The sequence below is a fragment of the Marmota monax genome, unplaced genomic scaffold, assembly GCF_021218885.2.
Source record: "Marmota monax isolate L192 unplaced genomic scaffold, Marmota_monax_Labrador192_F-V1.1 WCK01_AAM20220418_F8-fsc00014, whole genome shotgun sequence".
Taxonomy (NCBI): Eukaryota; Metazoa; Chordata; class Mammalia; order Rodentia; family Sciuridae; genus Marmota; species Marmota monax.
The window spans coordinates 35,086,191-35,104,193 of record NW_026695222.1 but is presented as its reverse complement, the minus strand read 5'-3'; the positions used below and the strand labels follow the sequence as shown (position 1 = coordinate 35,104,193).

The window sequence follows — 18,003 nt, the reverse complement described above, 5'->3', positions numbered from 1 at the left end:
GATCCATTCCCTGCTCTGAGCTTCAGTTTTCCCATCTACAAACTGGAAAATATCATACTTTCCATGGGAAGCTATGAAGATACAATGACGCTAGATGTCGGTGGGCAGTGCAGACCCTGGCAGTAATAGGTGCACAAGAAACCTGTGCTGCAGCTCCACTCTCACCTCTTCCGCCTGGGTTTGGCAAAAGTTCTCATCTACTTTCACCACCCTCTAGATGCAGAGTCAGGGGCAAATCCCTTCATCTGTCTGGAATTCACTTTCTTGCTCTATAAAATGGGATAATTAATTCAACAAATATTCCCTGACTAGATCTGCACATCTTTCTGGTTCAAGACTTTCTGGACACTTACTTGGAACACCTATTACTTGCTGGTCACTTTGCTGAGCTCCACACCCAGTGCTCCCGTGAAATCCCTTCTCCAACCCCGACAGGGAGTCCTCAAACCCCATTTTACAGATGAGCAAGCAGGGCCAGCCCGAGTCCCCCTTTGGGCCCTGTCCTAGAGAGTCTCAGGCACCAGGAAGCCTAGGCAGTTCCCAGCGCCCACTTTCCCAGCCCAAGACCTTCCTCGGACCACGCCCCTTCCCAAAGAAGGCCCCTTACCTGCGGCAGCCGCTCTCTGGAGCCTGGCGCGACGGTCCCCAAAGGCGCAGAGGCTGCGGAGGCGCTGGCGACGCCCGGGCTGTCAGTGCCCCAGCGGCCCTGCCGCCTCGCTGCAGCCGGAGGCCCCGCGGCCCCCTCCTTGCCTTGTTCCTCTGTCCCCCGCGGCTGAGGCCGCATCGATCTCTGCCGGGGAGGAGGGAGACCGCGGCCGGCCGGAGGCGGTGGTTTCTATTCCTGACTCGGTGGGGGGTGGGGGTGTCTGGAGTCTGGGCCCAACAGCCGGTCATCCCCCCCATCTGGAGTCCGCGAAGGATGGGTCATGTAGGGGATGGAGATCCACCTAGAAAGGGGGTTCGGCCTCGGTCCCAGGACAGGCAGCAACAATGGTTGGATTAATTGAGTGCTTAATATGTGCCAGAAATATTTCAGGTGACTTAGCTCAGCTATTCCTGGCACAAACTTGGCAGGGACAACAGGCTCTCGCGTTCTGCATTTGACAGGTGACGCTGGGCCCTTGCTCGGACTGCAGGGATCTGACTTAAGGAGTTGGGGAAGGCGGCTGCATCTCCCCCAGCCCCAAGCTGTGCCTGAGGGGGCTGCAGTCGTGGCTGCAGGCAGGTGGGCTGTGAGCATCCTCCTGTCCCTCAGGCTCAGTATCCTCACCTGCCCACGGAGTCCTGATCCTGCCTTTGGGGTGGCCTGGTGACAGTCAAGGGGAAGGGTGGCAAAGAACTCTCCAAACATCGTGTGATCTTCAAGTATTTATGAGTGGCTTCTGGGTGCCTGGTTGGGGAGAGGGTGCTGCAGAGGAGGAACCAAGTTCATGGAAGACTACAAATACTGTCATTAATAACAATGATAATTACCCACACTGGCTGAGCTCTGTTTGGGGCTAAATTCAGGCTTCATCTCATGCAGGCTGCACATGTACCTGTGGGTTAGGTGCTGTTATTTATTCCTGTCACACAGGGAAGAATTATAAGGTTTGAGAAGCATGATGGCTTGCTCAAGGTCAGATCAGCCTCTGTGTCCCCCATGCCAGCCCTGACAATAGATACTAGGTGGACCACCTATGCAACTAAATCTTTATAATAGCAACGTTTTTAAGAAGTAAAAAGAAGCAGGTGAAATTATTTTAATAGTATATTTTATTGAACCCAATGTATCTGGAATATTTAATTTTAATATAAAATCATAATTATTAATGAGATATTCATTTTTGTACTGAGTCTTTAAAACCCAGTGAACTGTTTTTTATCACTTTGTAAAAAATTGGCCACAACTTCAGTAGCTTCAAACAATACAGATTTATCATCATTATTAGGTCAGGAGTCTGGGCCTAGCTTGGCTGGATTCTCTACTCAGGGTCTTACCAGGCTGAAGCTAAGTGTCAGCCAGGGTTGAAGTTTCCATTTGTGTTCAAACGTCTCTTCCAAGCTCACATATTGGCAGAATTCATTTCATTGTGGTTGTAGAACTAAGATCCTCCTTTTTCTCCTAATGGTCTGTCGGCTGTCATCTCAGATCCTAGAGGTGGCCTGTACTTCCTTGTCGCCTGGTCCCATAGCTAGTTCACAGCATGGTGCTTGCTGACTTCCTATTCTGTAACCAGACAGAGAAGGTCTCTGGTCTATTTCATCTCCAGATCACTTCCATTTACCATTCGAGAGGTGATCAGAGTTTTAGATGCATGTGTAAGTGACGGAAGTGGGGACAGGGGCTTTGTGGGTCACTGTGCTAACAGGGTATCAATGCCCTTTGATTACCGTGGGTGAGCGGTCCCCCAAACTCCTTCAGTCCCTTGCCAGGGGTGCTGTCAGAACCCATAAAGTTTTGCCTACAGATTAAACTTGATGTGGCAGAAAATACAGTTTGGGGGTGAAGTGGACCTGGATGGGCAGCTTCTTCCACGTCTCCCAGTGATGTGCGCCTGGGATGCCCTTCCGGAACCCCTCACTTGGGTACCAAGTGATTCTAGTGAACAGAACAGGCAAAGGTGGTGGCCTGCCACTTCCACAATAAGGTGGCTTAAGGTGGTGACTTCTGCTGGCTTTGAGAAGCAAGTTGCCAGTTGCCATGCTGGATGGGCGAGGAGGTGAGGGTGACTTCCAGCTGACAGCCAGCGAGAGATGTGATGTTCAGGCCATCAGTCCTCCAGGAACTGAAACTCTGCCAACAACCTTCTAACCTGGAAAGCAGATTCTACCTCATCAAGGCTGGGGAGAGAGTCCCCCCCTGACCAACACCTTGACTGCAGCTCATGAAGCGAAGAAACTGAGATAATAAATGGGTGGTGTTTTAAGCCCACGACAGGGGATACCTGTTACCCTGTGATAGGTAATAAATCCGTGGGCTTTAATCCTATTCCTGCTACCAAATTCCTTGTTCAGGGTCTCCTCTGAGATGCTCATCTTTCTCTTCTGTGTAATGGAAACAACGCTTCCCTCTGAGGAGTGCACAGAGGATTAGCACATGCTGTTCCCTTCCCAGAGCAACTGCCCTTTCTTGGCCCAGGGTACTTGACTTAGGAACAGAAATGGATTCACAGTGGCTTCACTAGAGAAGAGTCTAATTTTTTGCAGTAGGCCATCTTCTCCCTTAGGAAGCTTCCTCTGGTTTCGGGGCTGAGTTAGGCCCCTCCTGGCCTCTGTAGCCTCCGAGGTTTCTCCAGCCAGGGCTCTCTCTCATCCACTAGTGCATGAGCTCTGGGAAGGCATGGCCTGCAGCCTGTAGTAGGTGCTCAGCAAACATTTACTGAATGAGGCAGAGAGGAAAGAGAGGTTGGAGTCTGCACAAGGGACCAGGATGTGCAGCTTCCCAGGAGGCTTTCCAAAAGGATGGTGGAGAGAGACAGGATTTGGAGCTAAAGCAGTTGAACTTTGGTAGCCAAAGATGGAGCCACATTGCACAGATCAAGACACGGACCTGATGGAACAGGTAGTGTTAGCCAGGAAGCTGAGCAGGCTCTGCATCCTCACAGCCTGTGACTTGCCTCTTCCTGACACTCCCCAGGCAGAACTCAGGGCCCCAGGACAGCCAGGGGGCTCTTCACAGCCAAGGCTTAGCTAGTACACCTACAAGAGTCCTGTTGGGGCCCCTGAATTCTCCTCCCCATCACCTTCAGGAAAGAAAGCAAAGCAATAAGTCTGTGCCCACAGGCCTGGGTCCCTGCTGTCCAGATTCGAGCCTGCTCATTTCACCTACTTTGTGATCCCCATTTTTCAGATGTTAAAGCTGGGTTACTAAAGTTGGAGGGACTCTCCAAAGACCTGCTGTAATTAGTATAGTTAATAAGGCTGCAAGGTTTGGGGACAGACTGTTTGGCTCTGACCTTGACCCAATCAATCTCTTTGTGCCTCAGTCTTCCTCATACGTGAAATGGGAGGAAACAGAACATCCTGCCTGGCAAGGCTGTGAGGATTTAATGAGATGATCAAAGGACACCTGGTACCCGGTGGGTGCACTGCAAAAAGGAACATGTGGCAGTTTAATCCACTTCTCAGCTGGGGGTCTTGGGCAAGTCACTTGTCTCAAAGCTGCAGCTTCTTCATTGTCAAATAGGAATAACAATGCCCACCTTCCTCAGGTTACGGGATGAATGAATGAAAGGACAATTTAAAGTGGGAGGCACAAGGTGGCCATTCACTGGGCACTAATAATTGGTGTCTGCATTAGGCTCTTACTGCAGTGGATCTATCACCAGCAGCCCCTGAACCTCCACAGCTTCCCACCACAAATATTGATCTGTCTCTTGCAAGTTTGAGGCTTGGCTAGGACTGTTCACCTTCAGGCCTGCCCGTGTGTCTCTGATGTCGAGACCCGTGGCTTCTGGGTGAACTCTTCTCATGGCAGAGAGTAGGAGTTCTAAGAAGGCCAGTGCCTCATCTTGAAACTGGGGGGCTGCCGTTTCCACCCCATCCCCTTAGGCAAACGCGCTCCTATCAATCCCCAGATCGCTGGGACAGGGACGTCCACTCCCCCTCCAGGGAAGGCGTGGGAGGGAAGGGGCAGTTGTGGGCAAGTGTGTCATCTGCATGTTGTGTGCGTTAACCTTCTGAGGTTACCGAGGAGGAAAACAAGGCTCAGAGGGAGGTAAAGAAATATCTGAGGTCGCACGGGATCAGTGACTCCCAGAGAGCTCTCTCTGCTCCTCCCAGACCTCGCCCTGCGTCCACAGAATCAGCATTTGCAGCCTTGAGTCACTAATTCAGGCACTGGGGAAGGACGGTGGCAATGAGGAAGGACAGTTCTGTCCGCTTTCCAGCAGCACCAACAGAAGCCCCGGAGTGGTGGGCCGCTCACCTGGACTCAACCTCAAGGTCAAGAGAACAGGGAAAGAAGACCCAGGTTTCCCAGGGTCACCTCACAGTTGACCAGCCAACTCCCGAGCCCAGCGGGATGCAGAGGAGGCCCGGCAGAGACAGCAGCAGAGTGTGCCTGCCTCTGTCCCTTCCCAAGGCAAGTCCTGGGGAGGAGACAGTCCGAAGCCAACTGTCTGGGTTCAGGGATGTTCTTGTCATCCCCCTACAGGAAACCCTCAGCAGGCCCTGACCACAGACCAGCCCCAGGGAAGCCCAGCCCAGGGTTGAGGACAGGGCCACCATAAAGCTGGCGTCCCAGCTGCTCCGGAGACACTCCCCTGAACGTGGGGCAATCCACAATGATCTTAATGAGCACTTGGACGCCACACTGCACAACATTGGCTTGGAGTGAGACCGTGCTGCTCTTTCGATCCTGATTACACCAGGGAGCTGTCTCAGTTCGAGATCTGCGTCTTTGGCATCTCTTTAACCCTTGCTGATCTCCATTTATTAAAACAGAGACAGGGAGCAGGCTTCCGGTTCAGTCTTGGCGGGTGGCCGTATCTAGCTCGAGTTTAATAATCTGATTTATTGGACATGATTTAATTTAATGGACCTGAACTATTTTCATTGTATTTGTTTTCACAATTACATTCTATTTGTGGCCAGTGATCTTGCGCCTCTCATTTAGAGCAGTGATATCGAGTTTTCTTTTGAAATAAGTTTAAAGTGGGTGATTTAAAGAAGACATGAGGTCCACAGTAGAGGCAGCATGTGAGACGTCACGGTGCTGGTTTGCAGGTGTGGCAAAAATTGGGAAAAGATATAGGAATGGACCATCGTTTGGAAAATCCTGCGAGGACTTCATCTGGAGGCTGCAGGTGGGCTCAGGCCTGCCTGAGTTGGGCGTTTTGGTGGAGGAAACAGAACGTACAGAGACGTGAGGGTTGGGACTCAGGAGCGAGGAAGCTCAGTGTGGTAGTGGCCGCGGGTGCTAGGGAGACAAAGAGGAGAGCTTGGGACTTCAGGCTGTGGACCTTGGCATCCAGGAGGACAAACCAGAGGCCACGGGTTGCAGGGCGGTGACAGCAGGTCAGTTAATCAGAAGATTGACACTGCCTCCAGGAGAGATGTTGCTGTGGGTGCCAGCGTCCCCGGGAACCCCACCTGAGTTGCAGAACTGTAGGTCTTCAGCCACAATCAGCCTGAGGGGAGAGGAAGAAGGGATAACCCGCAATGTCCATTACAGAGCTCTGAGCGTTGGGTTCTGTCCCCACATCCAGACCCCACCAGCCCAGCCCTGGTTGCTACTAAGGCAGGACCCCCATCCCCTTCCAAAGGCCAAACTGGAGTTCAGAGCCATTTCAGGATGTGGTCCATGTGAAGCGGCAAGTTCAGGAAGAGAACCCAGGGTCCCCAGTTCCTCTGCTATACTCACAGGGCTCCTCCTGCCCCAGCCACTTCCCCAGTTCTGGCCAGAGAGGCCCTGGCTTCTGGGGAGGTCTCAGGTTCAACTTGCTGAACTGGAAGGAAACCTCGGAGCTGGGCTGGCAGAGGGAAGGCCCTGCCTCAGGTCCCCAGGAGCCCACCTCTGACGGGGTCTCTGCAGTCCCGGCCACAGGCGCTGCGACAGCACCGCTTCCTGCCCATGCAGTCGGAGTCTTGGCTGCACATGTGCCTGGTGGGGCTGAGGCAGTGCAGCCGGTCCTCGGGGCAGCTCCCCAGCTTCACTGCAACACAGGGGCCGGGGTGAGCCTGAGGGGCCCACCTGGGGCTGGGGGTTGGTGCTCAGCAAGGCGGAGGGGCCACTGACCTGAGACCCTGGGGACACACTGGCGGAAGCAAGCTCGGTAGCAGCACTTCTTGGTTGAAGGACACTGGCTGTCACCAGTGCACTGATCGGGCACTGACAGGAGGCAGGGCCCATCATCTGGCGGGCAGCTCCCCCACTTCTCTGTAAGAGAACACCCACATCTTACAGCTGGAGGCAGCTCAGGTTATGTAACAAGTGCTGACCTGGAAATCACATCTGAATTCGGTGTCCCCTACTCCTTGCCCGTCCTTTGAGAAGTTTATTTATTTATTTTTAATCACTATTTTTCCCCCAGGGCTGGTTGGAGATCCAGGCAGCATAACAATAGGGAAAATAAGAAAGTTAAAAGTCTCCACTGTGTCCAATAAAGTTATGGCTAGGCTGGCCTCTCTTCTCCCTGGCCTCATCCCCACCCCTTTTTGTTTTGAGATGGTCTTGCTGTGTTGATGAGGCTGACCTCAAACTTTCAATCCTCCTGCCTCGGCCTCCCAGGTTGCTGGGATTAAGGCGTGCACCCACCTTGCTCTGCCACTCAGTGGCCCCTGATGGGCTCCAGGCTCCTTCTGTCTGCAGGGCTCTTGCTGCGGCTGCACCTTTGCCTGGTGCTGTCCCCTCCACTCAGAGCACCTGGTCAACTCATTAATCTCTGAAACACTTCATCCTCAGAAGACCTTGCTTCTCCAGCCCCACCCAGACTCTGGGCCTCTCATCAGCTGGAGGCAGTGGGACTTGTCACCTGCCTGCTCTGCTGTGCTCCCTGTGAGCTCTGGCACAGCATTTGGTGCACAACACTAGGGGCTCAGTGACTGTCTGAAAGAAAGGACTTGAAGGGAACCCGGTGTCACGCACATTGGCTGTTGCCAGCCTGCTGCATTGTCACATAGCCACCATGGCCACATCTGCACTGCGTGCTTGTCGCTGTGGCAGGTGGCGTGGCTTCAGGGTCCAGAGGTACTAAGTGTCTTGGAGGTGCCCCTCCAGGCGGCTGTGGGATGTAGGGTCCTGGAGTTTACCTGACCCCTCTTCTGGGATATTTCTGGCTATTTCCAGGTTTCACAGAAGGCTGGAGATCAGTACCTTCCTCCACTGGGCAGAGGAAATCAAGGTCTGAAAGGGACAGTGACTGGCCCAGACCCACACAGTCCTGGGCCAGGACTCCTGCGGCCAGTTCCCTCTGATCTCTGGGACCTGCTCTGGATGCTTTTGAGCCCTAGGGATGGGGCTGGACCAGGTCTTCAACCCAATCGAGCCTCAGAGAAAAGGTTCCGGAGCTCCCACAGCACTGGATTCAAGGCTCTGTCACCTGGGTCACCCTTCCGCCTCTGACCTGCCTGGGTGTTGGCTGCACATAGTAGGTAGCCTCTCACACAGTGAGTGCTCAAAATCAGCTTCATGCCTCCTTAGACTGAGTTGGTTTAAATCGAATTGCTGCCCCCTGCTGGAGAAAGGGTGGCTGAGCCTGGGAAGGAGTCTGATTAGCTTCTCTTGGTGGTGGGTGGCAGGGGGAGGGGAGAGGGGAACCCAAGGGGCCCTGGAGACTGTCTGAGGTGCCAGGGTTCAGCGTTAACTCACAAGCCCAGGCTGGAGGTGCTCAGGCCAAAGGGAACTCAGAGCAGGAAAGCAGGAGTGGGGAGCGGGCAGGTAGGTCAGGGGACAGAGGCCGCAGAGCTTCTGAGGGGGGCCAGGATGGGAACAGACTGATAGGGAGGGGGCTGAGAGCTGGCATCTCAAGTGGGAAGAACTATGACAGCCACCGTGTGAGCTGGGCATTAAATTCTGGAGGGCACAAAGACAGGTGGCAGTTCTGGGCGGCCACAGAGGCTCTGCCTTCCTGACCTTCCCGTTCACACATGCGCACTCTGAGCAACAACGTGACGATGCAGGTGGTCATCCAGATGCGTCCACTGTGGGTGCATAGACTCAGCCAGCAGCACACAGGTCAACAGATGTGTTCACACACTCGTGTAGATACACAGCCCAGTGTGCAAGCACTTAGATCTATATACACAATTCGCCGTAGGCTTAGCCATCTGGGATTGCGGATACTCAACATTTTTTTGATCTACAAAAAATAGCACATTATGTGGTTCAACCTAACACATGCACACACACACATTCAGACATGCACAAGATAGTTTAATATTAATACACACACATATATAAATGCAGGCAGTCACACATGTACATTTGAAATGGGACATACACAGAGTCAGATTTATAAATATACAATCACATATATGTCTACACACATGAATATATATAAAGAAAGATTCATAATGCACAGTTATGCATGAAAATATACAGCACATGCATACATGCGAGCACAGTGACATATACACCACAGACATCTATTCACGATCACACGTATGGAACTATAGACCCAGATGTTCCCGGCACCACATAACCACTAAAAACATTTAACTAGGCGTTTACTGTCCACTGGGGAGAGCGCCCAGCTTTTGGATCAGAGACATCCAGACAGTTGAGTGAGGGCCAGGGCTCCCCTAAGCAGAGGCAGCCAGTCTTCCACAGACGTCAAGCTGAGGTTCCCCTCCCTCACCCCTGCCACCTTCCTCCACTGTCTGAAGTCCACTGAGAGTCGGGCAGAGGTCTCCTGGAGAGGAGCCAGGGAAGGAGGAGATGCGGTGAACTGGGGAGACATGCGCATCACACATGGCCACACCCAGAGGCCCGGAGCTGGCCTGGGCTCTGCTGGTGCTAGCTCCCACTCTTAGCAGCTCGGTGAGGTATCAGGACATGTCCTCCTGGTACCCCCAGCCCCTCCTCCAAATCACCCAGTTATGCTGCTCCTACTGTGTACCTGACCCTCTTCAAGGCACCATGTGCTCCTGAGAGAGAGGCACAAGCCCATTTCACAGGAGTCAGCAGGTGAGCCTTTCTGGCTTCCCCGACCTCACTCAGATGTCACCTTTGAGACAAAGAGTCTTGGACCTTGGGCAAGCGGTTTCCCGCTGTGCTTTGGTTTCCTCATCTGCAAAATGGGAATCAATGTAGTGCCACCTCACACACTGCAGAGGAGGTGTGTGGTGACGGCCGTGAACCACAGTGGACGGACTGGCCTTGGCCCACCAGCCTCCTTCCTTCCTCGACCCAAGGACTCTGAGCACCCTCCTCCCCACATCAGCTCCCTCCTCCGGCAGGGACCTGTGCCTCCAAGGAAGGCATAATCTAGGCTAAAGAGAGCAGAGTGGATGCAGGCAATTGCTCCCAGAGCCCCTGCAGGAGGGGACCTGTCCTCATTACTGACCCCTCCCCCCAAGGCAGGGCCAGGGCTGCCCAGGTGAATGTAGGTCACCTATATTCCACTAGAAGGGAGCAGTGCCTCACCCAGATCAGGAGGCACCAGTCCAGCCGCTCCAGCACCCTCACCTCCCTCCCCTGTCAACAGGCAGCCTCAGCCCCAGCCTCATCTGGGGGTGCCAGTGGGCATGGAGGTGCAGGAGGGAGAAGAGAGGCAGCGACAGAGACTCCGAGCCACGTTCCCTATTTAACTCTCAAGCCCTTCTACAAATGGAGCTGGGGGGGGGGGGCAGAAAAGACTCGCGGAGTGGCAGACTTGGAAGGTTCCCTCCCCAAAGAGGAACCCCAGCTCAGACACACACGATGCAGTTGTTCTGCAGTGAACACGCGCGGGCTTGGGCGTGCTGTGGTACATCCTCAGATGCGTAGATGGCGCCAACCAGCACCGAGAAACCAGCCGAGATACACAGACACGCGCCAAAAATGCACAAATGAAAACACAGCCTCCCAGAACCACTAAGCAGGGTGTACACACACACACACACACACACACACCCCCCACATCGCCTGCCCTCCCCAAAACCAAGCCTTACTCTCCTCGAGAGGCAAAAACCACCCAGGGCCTAGAGAATAGGGATCTCACCACCTCACCTCCCTTCTTCCAGCCAGAGGCAGCAGGCAGCTGAGTCCCCAGAGCCAGGAGAGCCACCAGGAGGAAGCTCCAGAGCCCCATGTTTCTGCTGCTGGCATCCAATAAGGTCAGGGCCCAGCAGCTCCCAAATTAGCATCTGCAACCCCGGGAGGCCAAAGCAGCTGAGTCAAGGGAGGATGATGTCACATGGGGGTGGATGATGTCACATGGGTCTCCCTCACCCTGGCTCCACCCTCTGCTCAGGGCCCAGGGCCAGGGGTGCTTGTGCAAGAACTAAAGGCAGGGTGGCCCAGATCCTACAGGTGGGGGGACCTGGACCCAGTCCTGCCTGTATCCCTGACTTGGCTGTGGTCATGGCAAGTCTCGGGATCCCTCTCTGAGCTGCGGTTGATCCTACCTGTGTTGTGAAATGAAAGGGAAATGGCGGTGGAAGCAATGTTGAGAGAATGGACTTGGGAGGCAGCGGAACTTATGCAGGTCTCAAGCTGCCACCTGGAGTTGTGAGAGCTGGTCACCTCCACCCTGTGACCTCAGACATCTGGAGTATATATTGGGAAAGACCAGCTGATAACATTGTGCCCAGAGACTCAAGATGCACAGCAAAAGATTCAGACTCTTGCTTGATGGACCTTGTTACCAAGTACATACACCCTTTTGTTACCTTCTTTGGTCATGTAGCCCCCGTTGTTTCTTAGCATTTAATAGGAGTTTTCTACAAAGGGGCTTCACCACTTTGTAACACAGGAGCACCGCCGGCCCATTCCGTCCCCAACTCCCTGCCTTCCTCAGAACGTCGACATCAGCTCTCTGAACCTGTGCCTCTGACGAACAGCTCTCAACTCAGGTCTGCCGACTTGCAATTCCTAAGACCCCAAATAAAGTTCTTTTTACTTTTACAGTTTCTGAATTTGGCCGAGAGTATTCAGGGTGAAGCATGAGTCAGGTCCCCACTTTCCTGGCTCTCCACAGTCTCAGCGTTCCAGCAACGTCTTAGGCAGGGACGGAAGTTAGTTCTGCCTGACACGGGGGCTTTGCTCATTCTGGATTCCTAGGAAGGGAGACAGCATTAGGGTTGGGGTCGGAGCTTCCTGCCAGAGAAGCTGGCCCAGGCTGGCAGGTGAAGGAGGCCAGCCTCAGTCTCCCCTTTTGGGTCCCTGTGGGGAGACAGGCCACCCCACCTTTGTGAGATCACTTGCAGTGACATCTGGTAGAACTGCCCTCTGTGGCAGAGGGGACGGATGAAGCAAGGCTTCATTTTGGCTGTATTCATGGGCCAGAGCAGATGTCATCTCACTCAGGGACCCCAGCCTAGTTTTCATCAGGGTGAAATCTTGATCCATGTAGCCCCTGATAACGGCTCCTGCATTTGGTGGAAGAGAAGAGGCTGACATTGACTAGTGGATCCATCAGCCCTGTGGGAGCTCGGGTCCCTCCTCCAGGCCCTCCCATGTGAAAGATGAGGAAACCGTGAGCCAGAGATGAGAAAGAACTGCCTCAAAGACACACCTAATTCCTGGGACTAAGCTGGGACTTCCGCTCTGGCATCCCCAGCATCTGGGTGTTGAAAGCAGGGAAATACTTCAGCTGACCCTGAGAGAGGAAGGTGACATTCCAGGGCTTAGCTCACCCTTCCCTCCCAGTCCAGAGCAGCCAGGCAGGAAGTTCTTCCTTGGACTTAATTGGAATTCCTCACGCTGTCTTCCTAGCTCTCAGAAGAAGAGGGGCTCTGCCTTCTATGACCTGAGGTTACTTTTGGAAGAATCTGGCATCTCCTTGGCAGCCTTATTTTGGAGAAAAACACTTATGGACATACTTTTTTTTTCTGATTATAAACAACATGTTCGTTGAAGAAATGCTTTTTTGATGAAGATGATTTTGTGAACATTTTCAAGTCTCTAAACATGATGTTTAAGGATGTGATTGCTTGTCTGTCGTACATGAGTGGCAGGTTTGGTGGTGCTGGTCAGAATGTTGGATGTATGCTGAGGTGGTTTTAAATCTTAGTGCCACCAATCTCTTACCTGCATGACTTTTTTTTCAAACCTCAGCTTATTATTCTATAAAATAGAGACAGACATAACAATATTTTCAAATGGTAGTTCTGAGGATTAAATGAGGTGGCTTGATAAATGCTTATTGTAATCCTCTATTGCAAATACTTCTTTCTTTTCTTTTTGGTACCAAAGTTTTAAATTTGGGGATAGTTAAATCAGTATTTCCATATATATTTTCTCTCTCTATTTTTGTGCTAAAAAGCCTTTTTAACTCTGATATCCAATAAGTATATTTATTTTGTTTTGTGATGTTTGGAGAACCTATTAATTCTGAATCCATCTGAGATTTATTACGGCAGAGCATGTGAAAGAGAAAATGCTTTTTTCCTAAGTTATTAGGCAATTGTACCATTAGCCTTTAGTAAATAATTCAAAAGTTTGCCATTGATTAGAAATCAGAACTTTATCAAAAACTCTTATATGTCAAGGGGCCGTTGCTGGGTTTTGGTTCTTTCCCTTTGACTGTGTATTCTTGTTCCCCATTACTGCTGTCCCCCCCCCCCAGTGTGTTTTAGTGACACGAGGTGTCCATCACTGGTCACTAGCCTGCGTTGTCAGGGTTCACATCACCAGTACTTCATTCTCCCTTATGAACCTGATGATCATTTTGTGAAGTTCCAAAAATAAGTCCACTGTTTTTTATCATAAAAAAAAATGTATCACAAAATATTTCAAAAAATGCACAAAGGAACAGTAACTCTATACGACATGCTCATCACCCAGATTGGATAATGAACATTTTGTAATGCCTCCTGTTTTGGCTGAAATATTTTAAAGTAAATCCAATGCGTCGTATATTTTAGCCATAAATACTTTAGCATGGATGGCCAAGAAGAAAGACATTCTCTTGCATAATCACAACATCATTCTCACACCCCACAAAACAAACAGCAGTTCTTAACTTCTAATGCTCTGCTGTTTTCTTATTGTCCTGAAAGTGACTTAGCGAAGTCCTTGGCACCAGAATCCACCCCTAGCTCTGTACACTCATTGCACTGCTCTGATGTCCCTGACCCCCTTGTCAACAGGAAGAGTTCCTCCTGCTGGCTTCTGCCCTCCCTCCCTCCCTCCCTCTTCTTCCTGTGGACCACGGAGGTGTTTCATGACACAGATGAATGGTCCCTTAGAATGTCCCACGTTGCTTCCTCCTGAGTCTTTCAACTTCCCTGTCTTTGGTATTTCTGTTGACCCATGTGAGGCTCTAGAAGCTTATGAGGTCACGCTGACTGGGCAAGAATCCTCCCGGGTGTTGGGTGCTGTGGGCCTCCACCCCCTCAGGAGGAGCAGACACCTACTGGACCATTTGTAGTGTTTTGAGGACAAGTGAAGGTATTTTAGTAGTTGCCCCCCAATCCCCTCGTTGTAAACCTGTGTCTCCCCATCTAGGAAGAGCAAATACACCATGGCATGATGATGTAGCACCCTGCAAATATTTGGAAACTGTGGATAATTACCTAAATCAATTATTTAATTAGGTTTTCATTCTGATTATATTACACTTCACATGTAAATTATGTTGACCAAATAGACATCCTTTTTGTTTTTTTACATTTTTATTAGTGCCTTATTGCCATATGTAACAGTGAAGCATATACCATAATTTGCTCCATTTTAATTCCCAGTACTTCCCCTTTCCCATCCACCTCCCTCCCTCTCAATTCACTGTTCTCCCTTCTATTTTCATGAGATTCTCCACCCCCTTTAAAATCCTTATTCTCTCTACCTTCTGCAAATGAGAAAAAACAGGATAGACATCTTTACCTCATGGAGGTTTCCTGTTTGGGAAGAGCAAACCTTTTAAAAACCATTTTATCATGAAAAATTTCAGCCTATTCATCCACTTAAATAGGCTGAATGTCAGCAGAGTTTTACAGTTGTTGTTGTTATTTTTTTTTCCAGAAAATTTCTGTGTGCATCTAGTTATGTTCATTGGTAGGCATATTATATATTTTTTGATAATGTTGAATAGGAATTCTTTACTATTAAGTTGTCTTAGTCAGTTCTGGCGACTGTAACAAATTACCACAGACCAGGTGGTTTATAAACAACAAACACTTATTTCTCACAGGTCTGGAGTCTGGGAAGTCCAAGATCAAGGTGCCAGCAGATTCATGTCTGGGGAGAGCTTGTTTCCGGTCTCTGTGACTTCCGCCTGGGTTCTCACTTGGGGGAAGGGCAAGGCAGCTCTCTGAGGCCTCTTTCCTGAGGGCTCCTGTCCCCAGGAGGGCTCACTCGCTAGGGTGAGAAGGAGCACTTCAGAGGAGGAGAGCCAGCGTCTGTGGAGGGCTGGACACTGGAGAAAAGGACATGTGGACCAGGTTTCCTTTGGGGAAAACACTTTTGTCGGAAAAAAACAATCATGTAATAATAATAAAAAAAAATAACAAAAACTGGAAATTACAGCCACACACAGGTAAAGAATATAGGTTCCTTACACATTGGAAAAGCTTTCAGACCCGCCTCTCTGTCTAACAGGACGAATAATTCACCCTCATCCTGAGTACATCCTTCTCATGTCTTAGTTGAAGAAACTGTGGTTATAACCTAACAGCCTTGGATTTTATTAGGGAAAACAAGAGGAAGGCTGAGTCTTGTCACTTTCAAATCACAACTGGTATCCCTGAGGTAAAAGGAAGAACTACCTGGATCCCCCACAGACTCAAGTCACTGAGATCAGCTTTCATAATAAGGCTGGAAAGTCTTTAGTCATTCTTCCTTGTCCCCAGGACCTTCCCTGACACCTTTGTCTACACCAGGCAAGAAAACAAATAACGACATTCAAATTGGAAAGGCCTCAGCCTGCTCAGGAGGGTTTCCAAGTTGGATGCCTGTTATTAGTTTTTCTTGCCTGGTTTCTCTGGCTAGAAGCTCAAGTGCAATGTAATGGTGCTGACAACGGCACGCTTGTTTTGTTCCTGATTTTAAGGGAAAGGTTTGGTCTTTCACTATTGGGTATACTATTCGTTTTAATTTAAAAATAAATAAATGCCCGATATCAACTTGAGGATATTTCTGTGCATTCCTAGTTGGTGGAGTGTTCTTATCATGAGAAGATATTGGATTTCGTCAATGCTTATTTTTCGGTAGTTTTTGGCTCTGAGATTATTGTGGAGTTTTTTTCCTTATTCTGTTAATGTGCTGTTTAAAATTGTTTGGTTTTCATATGTTGAACACACACTTTGGATTTTGTGTGTCCAAGAGTCATGAGATTGAAGACTCTTTAAAACATACGAGATCTTGTTTTATTTTTATGTGAAGTTTTTGTCTAGCTCTAGATCACAGTCATGCTGGACTTACAAAATGAGTTAGGAAGTGTTCCCTCTGGTCCTGTTTCTCGGAAGCACTCAAGAAGGATTCATGACGTTTAGTAGAATTTACAAAACTCAGCTATCTGGTCCCTCAAGGCTTCTCCTTCTTTTCTTTTTCTTTTCTTTTCGTTTCTTTTTTAAGACAGGGCCTTGGTTGGCCTCAGACTCCTGGCTCAAGCCATCCTCCTGCCCCAGCCCAGCTTCATTAGGTTTTCCTTTTGAAGGAGGTTTTAAATTTCAGATCCAGTCTCTCACTTGTTTTAAGTTCAGATTTTATGCTTCTTGAGTCAGTTTGTTAGGATGGATGTTTTTAGGAGATTTTCCTTTTCTCTAGGTACTTAGTGCGTCGGTGTCAATGTCCAAGTAATCACTTGCCATCTGTTTATTACTGTACGACGAGTAGTAATGTCCCCATCTTCATTTCTGATTTTAGTGATTTGAGTTCTTTTTTCTTGATCTGTTTGGCGAATGATTTACCAACTTCATTCATTTTTTCCAGGTACTTTCTCTTGAATTCATTGATTCTATTACTTTTTATTCCTTATTTGTATCTTTTCATAGCTATATATTACCTTCCTTCTGTGGCTTTGGTTTTGCTGCTGCTCAAGGTGTAAGTTTAGGTCATTGATTTAGAGCTTTCTTTTTGGGACCATCTTTAACTATAAATTTCCCTCAGAACTGTTTTCACTGCAACCCAAAGATTTTAGTGTATTGTGCTTTTATTTTAATTCATCTCATGGAATTTTATAATTTATCTTGTCATTTTTCTTTGACCCTTTGATTATTTAAAAGTACATTTTTTTTAAAGAGAGAGAGAGAGAGAGAGAGAGAAAGAGAGAGAATTTTTTAATATTTACTTTTCAGTTTTCGGCAGACACAACATCTTTATTTTATTTTATGTGATGCTGAGGATCAAACCCAGCGCCCCGCGCATGGTGAGTATGCTACCGCTTGAGCCACATCCCCAGCCCTAAAAGTACATTTTTTAATATCCATACTTTTGTGAAGTTTCCAGTTTCCTTCTGTTACTGTTTTCTATTTTCACTTCATTGTGGTTGGAGAAAATCCTGTGTATGATTATTTATTTATTTATTGCTTGCAATTGGCAAATAAAAATTATACATATTTGTTGTGTACAACATTATGTTTTGAAATATGTACACCTTGCATAGTGGCCAAATCTAGCTTTTTCTTTACTAATTACTTCAATAATTATCTCTTTTTTTTTTTGTGGGGCAACCCCAACTTAACCCATAATTTCACCCTCTCACCTCCATAGATTTATTTCCTTCTGGCATATAAAATACTCTACTCCAGACATTATTATTGCTGTGGGTATGTACATGACTGCATGACCAATGTAATTCTGCAAACTGTACATTCAGAAAAATGAGAAATGATATCCCATCTGATTCAAATGTATGATATGTCAAGATCATTGTACTGTCATGTGTAACTAGTTAAAACAAACAAAAAAATACTCTACTCCAACATCTCCCCAACTCAACGCATTTCATAATCAAATTTAAATAGAAAATATTATTGAATGTCGTCTAAATCAGGTATGACACTCTGGATATGGTCAATCTTCAACAAAATTCCTCTCCATCTGTGAACCTCTGAAAGTAGACAAGTTATCTATTTCCAAAATGCAATGATGGGAAAAGAATAGTATAGAAGCTCACATTGCAAAAGTGGTAAATCAGAAGGAAGAGAAGGACTCCTCTGTCTCAGAGACGCCCAGAACTCAGCAGGCAAATTCCACTGGGTTTTCAGGCTTCAGAAGGATTCCCTGCATTTCCAGGCTGTGTTCTCTGAGCCAACAGGGATGGTGGCCACACCTTCTGGGTCCGTCTCAGTAGTGTCCCTGCCCTCTGGAACTGAGGAGGTGGGCCCACCCGGGGCCACACTTTCTGGGCCAGCGCCTGTGGGCTCGGTGGCAGAGGCAGGTCTGCTGCTGTCCTCTGCCCATCCTAGGTCATTCCTCCCTTCTCCTCAAGGACCAGG

At 49.1% G+C, this 18,003-nt stretch overlaps 2 protein-coding genes across 2 annotated transcripts in view; one reads left to right on the top strand and one right to left on the bottom strand.

Annotated features, from left to right (window-relative positions):
- Stk4 (serine/threonine kinase 4) overlaps positions 1 to 18,003 on the top strand; it is a 154,749-nt gene that overhangs the window by 116,259 nt on the left and 20,487 nt on the right. The window lies entirely within an intron of this gene.
- Positions 1,771 to 10,798, bottom strand: LOC124085445 (WAP four-disulfide core domain protein 5). Its single transcript, XM_046433097.2, has 4 exons — positions 10,634 to 10,798; positions 6,722 to 6,862; positions 6,498 to 6,638; positions 1,771 to 6,113 (listed from the first exon to the last, which is right to left on the bottom strand). The coding sequence occupies exons 1-4, from the start codon at positions 10,713 to 10,715 to the stop codon at positions 6,109 to 6,111; spliced, it is 369 nt and encodes a 122-aa protein (XP_046289053.2). The 5' UTR covers positions 10,716 to 10,798; the 3' UTR covers positions 1,771 to 6,108.